Source organism: Pinus tabuliformis, chromosome 7, assembly GCF_031772625.1.
Source record: "Pinus tabuliformis cultivar Carrire ecotype Pingquan chromosome 7, CPIR1, whole genome shotgun sequence".
In the NCBI taxonomy this organism is placed as follows: Eukaryota; Viridiplantae; Streptophyta; class Pinopsida; order Pinales; family Pinaceae; genus Pinus; species Pinus tabuliformis.
The window spans coordinates 1,586,248,737-1,586,267,039 of NC_142293.1; the positions used below are offsets into that span (position 1 = coordinate 1,586,248,737).

Sequence of the window (18,303 nt, forward strand, 5' to 3'; positions counted from 1 at the left end):
TGCATACAAAAGGCCCTAAAAATTTGATCCCATATTATTTAACGATCAGCTCCTTCCAAATGTTCCTTATCTATCAAAAGTGGAAGGCGCTCATAATTATTAGTAGTAAGAGCCCTAACTTTTGATCACTATAAATTAGCAAGAGAGTCACCACTTCATTGCAATCCCAATAACATGGTTATTCCAAACACCACATTAATAATCAAAAAGCCTCTAAAGTTTTTTATGAAGACAATAACATGGTTATTCCAAACACCATGTTAACAACAAAAAAAAGCCTCTAAAATCTTTAATGAAGAAAACATTGTCCTTAAAAGAAAATGAATAGTAAAGGAACATCATATGTTAAGAAACAATTACTAACCACCCTACTTTCTTCTCACTCCGTATAATCCAAATTTGAATTCATCTCTTCCAAAATCGATCTTTTTTAGTTATAAAAAAATATATCTAAATTTTAGAATAAGAAAACACCTCATTTTCCCCAATGGGGGTGGGAAAACAAATGAAAATCGTTCAGGTTGTCCTCTAAAAAGACATGTCCGACATGCTTAGCGTTAAGTATGCTTTAAGGCGATCATACCATTACCATTCGAATTCTCCATAAGTGACGCATCATATTTTAAATGCTGATATGGGAAGAAAACAGATTGTTAGAACATCGGTAATGAGTGTTGGGCACAGGGAGAGAAGGAAGGCCATCAATGGGAACCATGCGTGCTTGCCTCAGTGTTGGCTCAAATAGCACAGCATATTGGCTGCCCATCTTGCAATATTGTGGCTCAACATTGACTTTCATATCATTATTTGGGACCCTAGCACAAAACCGAGTGGACGGCTTCTTCCTAGTGGTGGGCCTAGATGGGAATTTAGGAACATTGAAGTCAATTTTGAGTGTGGGGTTCAAAATGGTGTAGACTTGTGTTTGGTGCAAATATCCTTTCTATCCTGTTTTTGGGTCCCCGGTTGGTTCCTAATTTGTGAAGTGGTTGCATTCTAAGGTAGATTCTGTTTGAGGTGTGCATGGTGGAATAGGGCCCAGGAGGGTGGACATGGAAATTTCATCAAAAGATATCTCCAGTTTTTGTGTAAGTGGGTCTCAATTTCTCAAGCCCTGGATGATGTCTTAATGTCTTATTTTATTCTATCTCTACTTAATTATTTTCATCTTCTCTATCGTGGCCTAGCTCACGTGACCACCTTTTTCTTTGCTCTGGGTCTCTGTCTACTTAATTTTATTTTTTCCACCAATTTACCCTGTTTTGTCGCTGACCTAAATTTAGTTCTACGTGGTTGGGATTTTTGGCTAGGTGGGTGAAAGGGGTGAAAATCTGGAAGGTTGCCCTTTTAATTGCGGAGGGTGTCTCTATTAGTGGGTTAGTTAAGTGTGCAACCATCATTACTCTGTTTGGGGCTTATTCCTATTTCAGGTCTAGTGCTCATAGGCGAGACAAGATCACTTGTGCTTTAGGTTGGCCTACTTGCCCTAGTTTGGGTAGGCAGCTTGGGTCTCTCTCTCATCTCAAGTTCATGACCCAATCTAGTCTGGTGACAATGTTGCACCAATGACGGTGGCCACACCATGGGGGTGGCCATCATATCTTTCCACGACATATGAACAACAATCACAATTCATCTTCAAATAATTCAACAGCTAAGGAACACGATAGGGAGGTGGCTCACACTCCAAGTTGTTCCCCAGGATGAGTGGATGCCCCAACTTCCTTGGAATCCATTGTAGATCAAGTTAGACGAATCCAGGAAAGCATGGAAATTTTCAAAGACCACAAGTATGAGGACCAAAACGAATTGGTAGCTTACATGAATGATATTTAGTTCATCCAAAATGAAATTCTTGAACAACTAGACAATATTCACTGGAGTCAATGTCGAACCGATGAATGTCTTCATGATATGGAATCCCAAGTTGAACAAATTGACTTACACATGCATGAACATGTTGCATTTCTTACTTCGCCTCTTGTAGTTCCTCCCCAATGTCCTCCTTGATATGTTGCTATTAGTGTGTATGATCATTTTGTCTCTTTTTAGTGTTATAAGGCTCCTTAGCCTAGTGGAAATAATGATTGTATGGAACTATCCATGGAAAACTCTGGCTCCCCTTGCCAACAAGTCTGGTTAGAATGAACCTCAAGGAGTTGTAGAGATACATTTTTTACTACCTATTTCCATGAGAATATAAAATAAGAAGTTTGACTTAAAAAGGACACCTCATTTTATTTCTTTTAGCTTTTAGCTTTTATTTAGGTGTAAACAATATATGTATTTCTAATTTGCATACCGATATATACAATTAATAATCACAATAAAGTATTTTTATAATAATTTGTTAAACATTTTCATTTACATATATATATAATTGTAATGATCACATTATTTTATTTTATATTTTTTTTTAAGTTGACCTTAATATTAGATTTTTAAATATTTACATCATATTTAAAATATTATTTGTCTCTAAATTTTTACATGGGAAACCATGCTAGAGATAAAAAAGAATCGAGTCTAATATAACAAAATTGAATTGAAAATAACAAGATATTCCTACAAAATTTAACAATGGATCTGCTTCCACTTAGCTAGGGAAATGAGCAGAAAAATCCAGTGAAAAAATAAATATTTCAAGTTTACAAAGTCTAAAATGTTTACATAAAGAAACTAAAATTAACAACAAATTTGGGGTGGATAACCCCCTAGAGAACAAGAATATGACTATGGAAACTAAACAACATAATCAGAGGGGAACCTATGCCTGAGTAGGACAAGGAAGTGTCTAGATTAATTGGTTTCTCCTTGACCTTGCATGGAAATGGAATTAGAGAGCTGGGTGTTGATCCCATGTCCAATCTTTCCCTCCTTCGCTCAACGTCCAACATAAGGTTCTTCAGCTCGCCCAACTTGTGCATGAGATTGAATTCAGTTTGACGTTGATCTACAAGAACCTTTTGCAAATAATAGCTTGACATACCAATGCAATTCCATTGCATGTAGGTAGTGATTTTACTACCCTCGATAATTTACTATATCTAGTACCCACAAATTGACCTGCGCCATGATATCTGAGTCTATGACCTTTTTCCTTTCCCGATGAATTTCCTCCTCCACCTATCAAATTTCTTCCTAAATTTTAGGAGTGTGCTCTTGAAAACCACAAATTCAAGACATGGTAGAAACCATGCCCTAGAGCCACCCATTATTCCATGCCCCCTCTTCTCTCCAAAAACATGCATGCTGACTCAGCATAGCGGTAGGAGATAGCAAGACACAACTGAAACTCAGTGGGTGTGGAGCTGAGAGCTAGAAGAGACGTTGATGAAAGACGATTACTGAAATGTAACATCCCTCGCTTTCACCCTGGTTTATGTAATATTAGATTATGACTGTATTTCTAGCATGAAGATCCATGACTTGTTGATATGCTAACTAATATTTTAAAATTAATTATTTAAAATTGATTAACTAGAAAGTGAAGGAATAATTTCCTTACATATACACAACTTAAAGGAAGCTTTTTTGCTAGCTTGTGTGCCTTAAAACACCAGCCATGAGTGAAATATGAGTTACTAGTTGTAGGTTAATTGAATCCCTTGATAGGAATCTAGTGAGCTAAGACTATGGGAAACTTGTTCCGTGCCACAAACCCACCATTATATAGTCAAGTTAAATGACAAAGGTTGGTTCTAACCTACTAGAGACACTTCACTAAGAAACATTTATGAGTTGGGATTGGGCGGTATGAGGAGAGGACAATGCCCATCATATCTACCTCATTGATTGATACCAGGGACAACTACCTCAAGAAGAAGGAGGCTCACACAAAGAAGGAGGATATTCAATGGGGAAGAAGACAACGAAAAATAGGGGACATAGAGGAGAGGTGAAATGGAGTACACTAACAAAAAAAACATTTGTTGAAGAACGTTGGAGGGCAACAAAAAAAACATTGTTCTTGACTATTGTTCTTGTAGATCAATAACTCTTGCACAACTTTCACAACTTGGAGATTTATAACTCTCTTAACTATTTTTCTTGTAGATCAATTGCAATTTTATGAAACAAAATGAGTTGATTTCACATATGCGTAGACTAAAGACAGTGCAAAAAACCCCATGCTCAATCATACAACCTTGCACAAGATCCCAAGCAAATGTTTTTGAGAGTGATATACTCATAGTATATGGTCAGGGTCAAACAAGAAATTCCAATTCACCATTCAAAGCACAACTTGTACATACAAAAGGTGTTGATAAATATGGATGGTTGACCATCACAATAAACATAATGAATAGTCTTATAGATAAATTCTGCGACATTTTCATCCCTGGAAACAACATCTGTATCAAATAATTTAGAATAGGAATCTATGAAAGAGGATACTCAACATGTTGCATGGTGTTACATGAAAAAACTATAGTCCAAAAAATACCTCAAGTTTGCAAGAACCAAAAATTGGCACCAGACACAACAATAGAGAATCTTGTTGTGTCAATTGAGGCATATCTAGTTGGCTCTATTGCAGCTGTAATTATATCATATCACTAAAAATATTGACAAATTAAATTGTGTATCAAATATGGTGAAACTGTAAGTGATATAACAACAATAAGTCTTTTGTTCTAGTAAACCACTCCTTAGTTTCTATTACAAATCCATGAACAACTATTACCATGATTTTCCTTTTTCTAACAACTTACATAGGAAAAAAATATGCTTTGAAACTTTCCAAATTTATTAATAATCATACTCATGATATTTTCTAATGCATAACAGTTACAACTCAATGAATAGCACAAAGAACATTTTATATCCATAAAGCATCAACTAGACCCCAAAAACACACCACTCTATTGATTCAAAAATATTGTAAGGAACAACCCAAAAGGATGCAATATGTTGTGATCTACAACAACAATGTTCATTGATGTTCTCAATGACAGTTTTGCAAAAGCATGTTTATTATATCTCATCAAATCGAGAACACAATTATTTAGCAACATTTTCTTTTTTTTTTGTATTTAATGTATACATAATGTTCTATTCAAAACCTTGTTATTTTGCTCACCAGACCATGATAGTACTCAATAGTTAGAGTTTCTTTTGAAATAGGTGCAAGGAATACTTGAGAAAAAAATGTCTTCAAACCACCCTATAAACAAATATATAGTAAATGTGTAGATACCATGCTTCTAAATTCCTCAACTTGCACATTCTGCAAGGAAATTACAGAATCTTACTATCGCCTCAATGTGGACTGCACATTGGAAACGCATTATGGGAAAATAGACTGCATATTGCAAATCCCACAACTACAATAATACTTTCCTACCATTGTTTAAACAAGTTTTCAACAATATCTCGAGCATTTCATCTACAATTGTTGCCCTCAAAAAGATTTTTTTCAAAGGGAATTTCACCTTGACACTTGATAACATCGTCACTAAAATCAAGCCATTGTAAACAACCATTGCAACATCATCAATTGTTCCAGTTTGTCTGTTATCAATGTATATGTCTCAATAAAACACTTTGTCTCATAGCACATTTTATTTTCTTTTAAAACATTTTAAAACAGATTATTCTTGCATTAATATTACTTTTCTTTCACTAATATTTATTCCGTTGTTCATTGTCACAATTTTTTTTTCCAACCAACTTCCAATGTTATGCATATCTGGTATGTAATTTTCTTTTTTGCAAAATCTTGCAGCGAATATACTTCTATTTAAAAAAAGAACTTCAGTAATAAAAAAATGCAACAATCCAAAAAGTTGTTGGGTTTTTGTATAAGTTGAAAAACTCATACAATTTGGCTACTTGTCTTTGCTTTTATTTTTTATAATCCCAGTGTCAGTTTATTTTAACATAGTTGAAGTTTGAACTCTTTCAATTCCATAAAAAGGATATCCAAAAAGAGAATTGTTATTTCTATATGTTTTATGGTTTCTGTAAAAAGTTTACTATTTTTCTTAAACTTAACTCTACATCTCTAGTGCTTGAATAAATCAAGGTATCAAATTTCTTTTCTTATTAGTCTTGTTATCATTTTATAATAGAATGATATTCATGTTACAAGTGAATTAATAATATATATTTAATTTATATATTTATTAATTTCATTGTAGTATTTATTACAACATTGTAAAAAAAAAAAAAACAAGGGTAGCGACATCGCCACCACATGGCTCTTGTTCAACAATTTCTACCTCATTTTATTTTTTTTCCTTTTCTTAATTGGAAGGCATATGCAAATCAAGACAAATGCATCATGCAAAAGTTTTGTATTGTATCTATGGAGTGACTGATGCGGTGCAAAGAAAGTACAACTAAATATGTATTAAAGACGCATTCATGGTGATTAATTAATTTCGTATTATATAATATATAATGTTATAAAAGAATTTCACATTATCTAATCTTGAAAATTTTGTGTATAATCTTAATAACTGTTTTTATCAAGGTCCATCCTATAAATGTGTGCCCTTCACATCTTTTTTGTCTCTTCATGTCGTTAAAAGAAAATATAGACATTGTTAGTTTGTAGCTCTTGTTTGTAACATTTTTGGTGATACATTGAAAATTTCACAATATTGAATCGAATATCCATTTTGTAGATTAAGAACTATTATATAAATTTGTTATAATAATGTTATATTGTCTTCATAATCACAAAATAATCAAGTTTGACTTGATATAAGATATATGATATAAATGAAGCCCTATAGAAGGTGTTTCATTTACTATTGTGGACCCACAATATCTATCTGTTGGGAAATGGAAGAAGGTTTGATATCCAACATCATTTCTCCACCGCTTATGTCATATCCACAAAGGAGATGAAGAGAAGTGTACAACCTAACATCAAGTGTGAATGTAGTAGCTGTGAACAAAATATAATTAGGGAGGATGAGTTTGAGAAAATTGATTTGGAGGCTAAAGATATCCATGGAGAGAAATCCTACAACTTAGGGTTAATGCCTCTTTAGTTATTGAATTGAGTCTCACATTTTGTTTGGCTTGTAATCTAGCCTAGGAATATTATTAATTTGTAGAATGTATGATCCACATTTGTGATCAGAAACAAATTGAGAAGGGAGACATAGTTATGACCAAAATCTATTTTTCTTTCTAGGGATGGGTGACGATGAAAATGTTGGCACGGTCATATTTTACATCAGGTAAGGTGCATCGAGGGTTTGAATTTATGACACGAGGGTGATATTCTCGTTTATTGGAAATTGATTGCAATATATATTATCAACAACTCATCCTATTTTATATCATTACATTGTTCACACAAATACATTTTTGCATGCATAGCGAGTGGAAAATTATTTCTTGCAATTACTTAGAGCATATGTTCTAGGTGGGTTCTTGGTTGTGGTAGAGGGAAAGCTTACAATGCAAGATGTGTGCTCGATTGAACATCAAATATTCACATTACAAGCTACAAGGCAGGATATTGTGCTTCTTTAGAATAATACAAGATATCCACCCCTCTAAAAACATGTGGTGAAGGTAGTTAAAAGTAGTAATCCTCTTGATTGCTCTTTGTGAATGTACAAGTCTTCCATGTAACACCATAAAACCACTTCAAACCTATAGAGATATACCAAGAACACTTTGAATTATGTTGGGTGTGAGGATTTGGCATGCACTTATCAAAATTTGTGAAGTGAAGATATAAAGAAAGCAAAGAAAGTGGATAAAGTGGTTGCAATTGTTGGCTTATACCAAACCTAAGGAAAAGAGGATTCAGGGTGAATAAAATTGATCTTCTAGGTAATACAAGAAACCAGTGTACCAAGTTTACCTACTAACGAAACACCTATGGTGCTTTTCATCCTCTTTGGAAGTCTAGTGGATGTGTCATTTTCAGTAAATGCTCCTCAAATCTCTAGCATTATCTAGGTGGAATACCTTTGGAGGTTGGTGGTTAGGCACTTGCAAAGATTATTTTTGGTGACTACAATCCATGTATCATATCATTTGATACACTTATTGTTGTTCATTGGGATTATATACTTATACACTATTCCTTTCCCTATCATTTAAATGGTTCAACCATTATTTTTTGATATATTTTTGGTTTGTTAAGTGAAACTTGTTATGGGAAATATAGTCATGCATAAATAGAGAATGCCATACCAACATTGAAAACACCTGGTTTCCATTTCTATAAGAAAGATGACCTTTGAAATGGTATCAAGATTCTTAAATTTGTCTTAGTTTTAATTAGAGTGGTTTGTTGATGAATGTGCTAAAAGATGTTATTTTTCAAAACAACGATATGACTAAATAATTGAATAAATCTTGAGCAAAAGTGAATCTCTAATTCAACCTGCTACACATAGTGGATGAGTTGAGGAAGTTTTTAATATGATTCCACATGGAAAAGCTCTATACACATGGTGTAACCATCCAAATAAGTCATCGAGGCTATATTCCCCATAAAATCTATTTGGAACATTGAGGATGTGAACCTTCTCAACGATAAGGAACACAAATTTAATGAGAACTATGAGTATAATAATGAGGAAAACATGAAGACTAAGTACACAACAAACATTCATGGAATTCTCCAAAAGGATCCTTTGAATCATAGTAAGTTAAACAGTAAGAACACTAAGCCAATGGTTATGACAGGGCACTGTAATAATTTGACACATTTGTTATATGGTTTAGTAGACAACCATATTACTATAATGATTATAAGTATTGACAACAACATTGCTATGAAATTTATAGTTGCAGTCATGTTGGTGTTAGACATCTTCCCAAGTTCTCAATTTACAACATTCATAAATCCACACTTGATACTATTTCCTTAAAAAATATCTAGCTACTATGTTGACCTTAGTGTTTTCTAGTTATACATTCTAAGAAATATTTGACAATGTCTCTACCAATCTCAATTTTCGATGGCTTTAGAAAAACTATGTACTTAAAATTTCCTTTAACTATAAAGTTGGTATAAAGTTGGTGTGACTCTTCACTAAAGAGAAAAACCAATTTTAAAGAGAAAAATCCTCCCATTAGATATACCACAAAATTATTCTCTATTTTTAATATTGCCCATACAAATTAGGATGTATTTAAAGTTGAAAGTAGATTTATTAATAATACTTAAAGACAGGATTGGGGAGGCATGAGAGGGAGTTATATTTGGCCCGATGAACAAACGGTATTGCAATATGTGTAGGGACTCAAGAAAGCCACAAACAACCATGCCGAATTTCTTGGTTTTTGGGAAGGATTGGAACTTGCCTACGATCGAGGAATCAAGCAACTCACTATCTTTAAGGACTCTTTATTGGCCATTCATCAATTTTCTAAAGAAAAAAAGACCATTAATTCTTTATCTTCCCTCTTGATACACAATATCTAAGCATCATTGACAAAATTTGATCAAAATAATATTATATCACATTTATAGAGATATAAATTCAAATATTGATGAATTAGCTAAGAGAGTGGCTCAAGGGATCCTAGAAGTAAATGCAAAATTATTCCCTTCTCCAATTCCATAAATGAATTCTAATGATCATATTATAAGCAACGGAAGGGAGTGATCTAAGATCTCCATTCCCCAGGTTTCGAAATTTTCTAGACTATCTAAAGGCTCATGCCTGAATTGTCGAGCCCATCGCTTTAATAGGTCTCATCACAAGTGGCGTTTTCCAGAAGAAAAAAAAAAGTTGGCTCACTCAATTGATATTGTTCACTCTCTGCTATCGTATCAACTTAATTCTCCTGGACTTGATTTTATGCTCTCCATCTTGGCTGCAGTGTTCTCCCTGATTCATATGATGGATTCAATTCCGATGTCTTGCACGAGTCTCACGTCACTTCTCTTGTATCCTGGAGCGAGCTTTATTGTGATGGGAGATCTAAGGTCTCAGACTATCTCGTGTTTAAATTTCAAGTATTACCATTTGATCTCGCAGGTCCTTGGAATTTCATTTCTGCAATTTGTAGCGCTTTGGATCTCTGTTTTCCCGGTCCTCTATGGGCTGGTTGGCAGTTCTTTGTTTTTTTTCACTCCGATATTCATGGCAGAAAGGGATAAAACAAAGGATCTTTAGCAGGCTATCAGCGCCTGGGAGCTTATTGACAAGCCCTTGGACTCTACGCAAGCCTTGGTATCCACAATTAACAAGATGGAGAATTTAATTGAGCGATAACAATGTTCGCTCCAATCCTTTGTGAAAGCAAAGATTTTGGAGCACCATGCATATACGGAATCCTCATTGAACATGCTCAGCGAGGAGGCTATGCAGCTCAGCATGTAGGTGGTGGTTCTAGAAATATCTAATGTTCGTGGCAGAACAAATGGTGAGGAGGGTAGCGACAGTGGGTTCGTGTTGGGCGCAAGAGAACTCATCGTGTAAGAGGCATGGAAGAAATGGGTAGTGGTCCATAATGATTGTCCCTCTTGGTCATAGAGGTACCTATATTTAGATTTCAGGATGCTCACTTTTTGTAAATTTTTGTAATGCTAGACTATAAATTTTGCTTTTTGTTGGGCCCTTTAGGTAGGATTTATGGAGAATATCTTTTATGTTTAAAGAGCATTATTAGTGATGGAGAAATTAAACAATTTGTATTTTTTTTTTTTTTTTTTTTAAAGATATCCCTTTTGTTTATGACTCAAAATGTAAGGGTTTTAATGTAAAGGTATTGGTCTAAAATCTATATTTTTATTAATATCAATATATTTATTTATTTTGTTTAAAAATAATAATAAGAATATTTAATGGCAAGATCCTTATACGTTAATCCAATATATTATTAATGGGCTCTTATTAGAGATGTGTCGAAAGCTCTATCATTTCTTAGTGGAGCCATGATATCATTACAATTATACTTATGAGAGCTCTATCCTTTAATAGACATAGAAATTTAGTTATGACGTTGTTCGAAGGAGAAGATGTCATAGAGATGCAAAGGGAGGAGACATCAGGCCATTGCAATGAGAGGGTATGTTTTAGGGGTTGAGTAACTCTTCACTAAAGAGAAAAACCAATTTTAAAGAGGAAAAACTTCTTATTAGATAAAATGTTAGGTATGTTTTAGGGGTTGAGTAACTCTCCACTAAAATGAAAAACGAATTTTAAAGAGGAAAAAGTTTCCATTAGATAAAATGTTAGGTAAAACTTTGAGGATTTAGGAAACTAAGTTATTTTTTTTATACTATTTTCTTAAGTGTTGGATGGAAACATAACACCAAGCCAATTAGTTAAATAAGATGTGTAAGTTGTGTCATTTTTTAAATGTTGATATTAAGAAGTATTTCATTTTTTTTGCGCTCTCTATTACAAAATATGAGTGCAATTTCAATATCTATTTCAAGATTCACAAAGACTTCTTTAATTCTTTGAGGTAAAATAGTGTTAGATGACTCTTTACATGCAAGAGACCCTAAGACTCAAATCCCATATTCCCTAGTTGGATTTGATCCCATACTCTCTAGCCACCACATAGATTAATGTCTTTCTAGAGGATCGCCTCCTTCTTTCTGGTACTCCCCATCTACCAAGGGTACCAAGATGCATATAATTAGTAGTACGATCCCTGATTTTAAATCAGTGTGAACTAGAGGGACTATCACCACTTCATAGCAACCCCTAACAACATGGTCATTCCAACACCAAAATACCAACCAAAAGGCCTCTCAAGCCTTAATAGAGGGCAACATTGTCAAAAGAGAAAAATAATGCATAATACTGATTTTCTTCTAATTCCTCATAATTGTTTTAGACAATATGGTGTTGCAGCGATATGCATATATTATTGTGGCATTCTTGGTAGGGTCATTAACGACATTTGATGAGTACTGAGTATGCACAAGTGTGCAGAAGACAGGGAACCAAATTTCCATCATAGTTACATCACAGGTTCAATTTAAAATATAAATATATGTCAGATAGATGCTCCAACAAATTTCATAATAATAACAAAAAAATTGACTGTAAATGAAATTGCTATTTTTCCACATGAACTTTATATACAATTATAATTTTTTGTTATTTAAAATACATTTTTGAATATATAAATAGATATAATATTCTAAAAACTCTTAAAACACTAACAATTAAATAACTTAAAATACATTTTAAAAAAAAACCATTTTATTAATTTATATATATATATAACAAAAAAATCTATCAAATAACTCTTCCCTTTTTAATTACGTTTTCATGTAATTGAATAAGGAAGAAGAATCAAAACAAGTTTAAAATTCTTCAAGAGAAGGAAGAAGAATCTGAGGGAGGGAAAAAGGAACAGGAGATTACTGGAACAGCCCCAATGGAAATCATCAAGGATGGCAAACGAAAGAGCAGGAGTCCCAGTAGAGAACCAGAAGAGGAGGCGGAGATAAGATTAGGTACTACTGAAGAACAATCAATAATAAGTATGGAAAACACAAAAGAAACGGGGTCGGAGGAAGAGAAAATATTGAAGAAATTACTCAATGAATGGAAGAAACTGGATGAGAGATTCATCCCTGAAAAAGAGAAGCAGTTATATAAGGAAACCTTTCAACGATATAAGGAGAAGAAGGTAGGCTTAATAGAAAACAGGTCAGATCAAACAGGAAATCAGGAATCCCAAAACCTGGAAGGGGAAGGACATGGCAAAGGTGGAAGGAAAAAAGGGAGAAGAACATTAAATGAATCAATTCAAGCAGTGGGTGAGACTCTCGTGAATTCAGGAAGGGTAATACCTCTGTCTGAGGTATTCTTACAAACACCTAAAAAGTTATAAATGATTGTGTTAAGTTGGAATATTAGGGGGTTAAATAGTAAAGGGAAACAGAGATATTTGCAGGAAAGAGTGAAGAAAGAGAAACCAAGCATTTTGGTAATTCAGGAAACGAAAATGGAGAGCCAGCAGCTGGCAGCAACTATAAACAATTTGAAAATCGGCTATGAGGTCATGGCCCTGGATGCAGTAGCAACAGCAGGGGGTTTGGCTATCTTGTGGAACCCGGAAGAGGTAATTTTTGATCATTGGTTTAGTTTGCCTAGAATCCTTTCAGGAGTATTTCGATTAGTGGGGATGGGGGAAAGAATCCTGTTCACAGGTGTATATGGACCCCATAGTTATAGGGAAAGGAAAGATTTTTTGAAAAATATCCACACCATGAGAAGTTTCATCCCGCATACACCATGGATAATTGGAGGGGATTTTAACATGATAAGGAATTTAGGAGAAAAGCGAGGGGGAGTAAGGAGGGAGGATCAGAATATGGAAGAATTCAATGACATGATTAGGGACTTGAGATTGGTTGACATCCATACAACGAATGGGGTTCATACCTGGAACAATCGCAGAGGGGGACAGAATCAAATTGCTTCGAGACTTGATAGATTCTTGTTGTCAGAGCAAATTTTGAACCGGGATGTGTTTATTGAAGCTAAAATCCTTCCCTGTCTTGGGTCTGATCACTGGCCCATAAGATTGGATATTGATATTAAGCAGGTGAAAGGGAGGAAGCCCTTCCGATTTGAATCTTTTTGGCTTAGAGATCCACAATTCATAAAGAAAGTAGAGGATTGGTGGAATCAGAGCGATTTCAGGGGTAACGGGAAGATGCATACTATACAATTGAAGCTCAAGGAACTTAAAAAGAAAATAAAAGAATGGAATAGGAAAGATTTTGGGAATATTTTTGAGGCAAAGCTGAAATTAGAAGGAGAGATGGAGGACCTCCAAAAAAAAATTATCACTGAAGGTAGGGATGAAGAAAAGAGTAGGGAGGAAGGAAGAATTATAAGCCAGTTGGAAGAGAGAAGGAAATAGGAGGAGATTTTGTGGAGGCAAAAATCACGGGTAAGATGGTTAAGGGAAGGGGAAAGGAATACAAAATTCTTCCATCAGGCTATGGTTCAACGTAGACAGAGGAACATAATTTTTTCAATTAAAAATGCTGACGGGGAAAGAGTACTTGAACAAAAGGATATAGAGAAGACCTTGGTTGATTATTTTAAAGGGATATTATCAGAAAACCAAAGGGACAGAGGAGAAGCTATTAATACTATCTGTAGGGAGATACCACGAATAGTAACTGAGGAACAAAATAAGTCATTAATGAGGGCAGTAACCTTGGAAGAATTAAGTGAAGTAGTGATGAGCATGAGTACAAATAAGGCTCCAGGTCCGGATGGGTATACAGTGGAATTCTTCCAGGCTAGTTGGCATTTTATGGGAAATGAGATACTGGAGGCGGTGGAAGAATCACGATTACGACAGCGAATATGGCCTGGAATAAACTCGACTTTTCTGACCTTGATTCCTAAAAGCAATACCTCAGAGGAACCACAGGGCTTTAGACCCATAGCATTGTGTAATGTTATTTATAAGATAATATCCACTCTCATAGTGAAGAGGCTGAAACCTCTATTACCCAATCTAATAGCACCTGAACAGACTGGCTTTGTGGAAGGCCGACAAATATTGGATGGTATCGTGGTATCTCAGGAGGTAATACATTCATTGAAGTTGAGAAAACAGAAAGGGATGTTAATGAAATTGGATTTGTCTAAGGCATACGATCGGCTGAATTGGGAATATCTCAGAGCGGTTTTGCAAGCTTTTGGTTTTGAGAGCAGATGGATAGCTTGGATTGTCAGCATGATATCTACCCCCAATTTTTCAATCTTGGTGAATGGTATTCCTACAGATACGTTCAACGCCACCAGGGGTATTCGGCAGGGGGATCCAATTTCCCCATTTTTATTCATCTTGGCTATGGAAGGATTAAGTCGAAAACTTAAAAAAGAAGTCAGCGAAGGGCGAATCAAAGGAATCAGGCTATGGGGGAACAATTTGATTATCACGCATCAACAGTTTGTTGATGATTTAATGCTCTTCGGTGAAGCATCGTTGAGGGAGGTCCGAAGTTTCAAGAAGGTATTAGAAGTCTTCAGGAGCGCATCAGGTATGGAGATTAATAACGATAAATCTTGTACATTTATTTTTAATTCACCTGAGGCTGTCAAAGCTCATTTAACTCGAGTTCTAGGTTTCAGACAGGGGGAATTACCCACAAAGTATCTGGGCATTCAATTAGATATAAACCCTAATCGTATAAAGAACTGGCAGAGTCTATTGGAAAAGCTAAGAAAACGACTAGCAAATTGGTCGTTCAGACTACTGAATATAGCCAGCAAAATTGTTCTTTTGAAATCGGTTTTATTATCTATTCCAATATACTCCTTATCACTTATGGCTGCTCCAAAAGGGATTTTTTCCAAAATGAGAGAAATAATGGGCAAATTTCTATGGGGGGGTCCTAAACAGCAGAAGAAATGGACTCTGGTCTCGTGGAAGAATGTAATAAAAAGGAAAGAGGAAGGGGGCCTTGGAGTAAGAGATCCTGAAATTGTCAATAAGGTTTTAGGGGCGAAATTATGGTGGCGCTGGGTACAGGGGGGTACAGATGTATGGAAAAACATATGGAATCAGAAATATGGAATGCCTGATACAACTGAAGGGCGTTTACGAATTGACGAAATTCCAAGGGGATCACAAATGTGGGAGTTAGCTAGTAGTAATCGGGAGATAGTTAGGAATCTTGCCTTCTGGGAAATCCGTGATGGAAGATCAGCATGGTTTTGGGAGGAAGGATGGCAACAGCGGGATCACATGAATCGTATCCCAACTCTTCATATAGTCCAACAAAGAGCGCAAAGAGCAGGATTGCAGTATGTACGGGATTATTGGAAGAACGAAACAGAGAATGACATATGGAGAGTCTGGAAAAGACCAGAGGAATTGGATGAAACTATAAGTCAAGAGGTTGGCCAGGTGTATACTAAGGAATTAGACTCCAGAAAAATTAAAATTAGAGATGGTAAGGATATTCTTAGATGGGGTAAAGCGATGAAGGGTCTGTTTACAGTCAAAGAAGCATATTATTGGGCAACAAGGGAGGAAAGAGAGGAGGATCCAGTGGAATGGAAAAAGATTTGGGAAAGTAAGTGGTGGCCAAAAGTAACGTATTTTGTTTGGCTGGTGTGTAGAGGGAGGATCCTGACATGGGATAATATTCAGAAGAGAGGTATGAATGGACCGTCAAGATGCTATCTTTGTAGTAAGGAAATTGAAACTCAGGAGCATTTACTGAACAAGTGTCTATTTATTCGAGGTTTGTGGGAAGAGATCAGGATACTATTTGGTAAAACAAACAGGGATCCAGATAACCACAGGAACACTTTGCTTCAATGGGGAAAGGGGAATTTTCAAAGCAAAGTTGTAAGAAGGATATGGACTCTGGCAGTGGGATTTACAGTTTGGGAAACTTGGAAAGAGCGTAATCGAAGAATTTTTCAAGATAAAAGGAGTCAGGAATCGAGAATTTGGGAGGTAATATGTAGATCGATCAAAGAAACGGTGTTGTCTGAAGTTTGGGATGAACAGGATTGGAAGCTGAATCCGGAGGAACAGCAAATTGTTTCGAAACTGAATATGGATATAACAATGATTTACCCTAATACAAAGAAGAGACCCATAGGCGGAGTGCAGAGCCCCAATCATTTTAGTTTGCCCGGAGAGCGAAGGATTAAATTAAGTTTCGATGGGGCCTCGAAGGGCAACCCCGGACAAGCAGGTCTGGGAGGCATATTTAGAGATAGCAGCGGTATTACACGATGGATATATGCTGAATTCGGAGGAGAAATGACGAATAACGAGGCGGAATTGTGGGCAGTATACCAGGGACTCCGTATAGCGGTTAGAAACGGTTATATGAATCTTGAAATTGACGGAGACTCCCGGATTACGATAGAAATGCTGAGAAAACTAAGGGATGGCAAGTGCTGGGATCATGTTGCGAAGAGTTGGCGGACAGCAGGGATAATACAGGACCTTGAAGGACTGCTGAGGAGGATCGACTATACGATAATTAATCATGTATTGAGAAATGGTAACCAGGCAGCTGACTTATTAGCTAATTGGGGAAGTGGAGGCGCGGACAGGAGAGTCGATGGTAGTTGGAGGTCGGTAAAAGATGATCCGAGGTGGATCGAGTTAAACAATATATTAACCCGGGATTTAAATGAAGCGAACGCACAAGCAGGGAATGCATAGTCACCTCCTGATCATGGTAAGGAGGGATAATCGTACAATAAATCATGATGGTTTAGAGTGTCTGCAGGCTCGCGCATATGAATTTAATGTTCAGGAGGGTAGGATTAATCAACCCAAGGGCCGATTGCTCATTCCAAGAAGGAAAGGGGACAGGGTACCGAGGACGGGAGGTAGTTTTTTCAGAGTGATGGTGATCGATCCCAATTATGATAACACAAATGGAATGCGGATTAATGACGAGGCCGGGACGCAAGGAAGCTTCAAGAAACTAAGGTGGCCGAGCAACAATACATTAAGCTATGCATGCAGTCGAATAAACCGAAGTGGGAAATTAATCGTGAACCACAGCAAGGTGAAGAGAAGTGATAGGATTTTGGAGCAGACGGGGGTAGAAGAAATGGCAGAGGGTCAAGACAGAGATGTTGGGCGATGGACGAGAAGTAAGGAGGCCAGTCGAGAGTTAAAAGGTAAGCGCCAAGTCGAGGAGACCATGAAGAAGATTTTGCTGAATATCTCAGATGATTCAGAGAATGATTTTGATATACGGGATTATCTTTTGGAGGAGGAACCCCGGCGAGTACAGGCAGGTAAATATGATAGGGGAAAGGAGCAGAACACTGAGGAAGAGGACCGGGAAGCAGATGATGAGTATAAGGAAGCGGGTGAGCAACCGACGGGTGGTCGACGAGGGAGGAGACATGGAACGCGAGGGCAGAAGAAGGAATGTGTCAGCCAGCGAGGCAGAGGGGGTTCGAGCGGACGAGGAGGAAGAGTGGGTAGGAATGAAAGATCAGAGTTTGAAGAAGGAACTGCGAGTGAGGCCAGGGGAAGGAAAAGAGGTAAAAGAGATACGAGGAAGAAATTGGAGGAGGCAGAAGAGGCTTATTATCAGAACACCAACCCGAATATTCGAAGAATCATTGAGCAATTGGAAGATGAAGCTATGCAGGAGCTCTCAGAGCCAGAAATGGAAGATTGGGAGCAGTATTTGCCTGACCCAGGACATACAAGAGGGAGGATGTCATTGTATAAACAATCTTTACACGTTTATTGGGGCATGAAGAGATTATTAGCCAAAGCACTGGAGCAGGTAGCCATGGAAATGTTTGAATTGGCTCAAGGTATCCCTGTCTTGAAAAAGGAGCTGAAAAATATCCAAGTTACTTTATTGATGCAAGAGAGGAAGATGGA

General features: G+C 36.4%; 1 protein-coding gene across 1 annotated transcript; it reads left to right on the forward strand.

Annotated features, from left to right (window-relative positions):
• The first annotated feature begins 12,900 nt into the window (after window positions 1-12,900).
• LOC149254153 (uncharacterized) lies at window positions 12,901-17,112 on the forward strand. Its single transcript, XM_089454703.1, has 2 exons — window positions 12,901-13,603; window positions 14,027-17,112. The coding sequence occupies exons 1-2, from the start codon at window positions 12,901-12,903 to the stop codon at window positions 17,110-17,112; spliced, it is 3,789 nt and encodes a 1,262-aa protein (XP_089310829.1).
• The last annotated feature ends 1,191 nt before the right edge of the window (window positions 17,113-18,303 follow it).